The following is a 691-nucleotide window of genomic DNA, read 5'->3' on the forward strand; positions in this document are numbered from 1 at the left end:
CCCCGCCGCTGGAAGCGGCAGGCGGGGGAGGGCTGGTGCATTGGGGAAGCAAAGGTCTCACCATTTTGGTCGGCGGTCGGTGGCTCGCTTGGGCGGAGAAGAGTGTCGGCGTTCAGACGGGCTCCCGCAGGAAGCGACGGCGACGGCGGCGGCCCAGCTGCGCTCAACTGAGGCGGCTGCGGCCCTCGGGACGCCCGCGGGGGAGGGGATGCGGGCTGGGGGAGGGGAGGCGGCGCCGCGGGGCCCGCACCGGCCGGGTGACTGGGCACGCGGGAGCGGGCGGGGGAAAAGAGAAATTAAGGTCGAGATTCAGAGACCGAAAGAGCAGGAGGAGAGACGGCGAGGAGGGGGAGAGACAGAAAGGAAGGGGAGAAGGGGAGAGGGACCAGGCGGCTCGGGGGCTGCAGCCTCGCACTCGCGCTCTCTCCGGAGCCGTGACGGACTCACTGCAGTGGCTCGCGCTGACCCGCAACCTCAAGGCACGAAAAAGGGGGAGGGCGGGAGAGGGAGGGGAAAGCGGAGCGCAGCGGGGCGGAGGGCGGGGGCGCGCGGAGCCGGCGGCGGGGGCGGGGCTTCCGCGAGCGCCGCACATCCGGGAACCCGCGCGCGGGAAGGGGGCGGGGGCGCGGACGTGGGTGACGTCGCGTGGTGGAGCCCTTCCTGTCATGTGGCTGGAGGCGGGCGGGAGGAA

The 691-nt window shown here is 72.9% G+C and overlaps 1 protein-coding gene across 1 annotated transcript in view; it reads right to left on the minus strand.

Moving 5' to 3' along the window:
- PPP3R1 (protein phosphatase 3 regulatory subunit B, alpha) overlaps positions 1–474 on the minus strand; it is a 65949-nt gene extending 65475 nt beyond the window's left edge. Inside the window, exon 1 of the mRNA XM_019635679.1 lies at positions 62–474. Within this exon, the coding sequence (XP_019491224.1) occupies positions 62–64 (3 nt within the window). The 5' untranslated portion in view covers positions 65–474. The remainder of the gene's footprint in view (positions 1–61) is intronic.
- Between the last annotated feature and the right edge of the window lie 217 nt (positions 475–691).

Source organism: Hipposideros armiger, unplaced genomic scaffold (genome assembly GCF_001890085.2).
Source record: "Hipposideros armiger isolate ML-2016 unplaced genomic scaffold, ASM189008v1 scaffold_2, whole genome shotgun sequence".
Taxonomy (NCBI): Eukaryota; Metazoa; Chordata; class Mammalia; order Chiroptera; family Hipposideridae; genus Hipposideros; species Hipposideros armiger.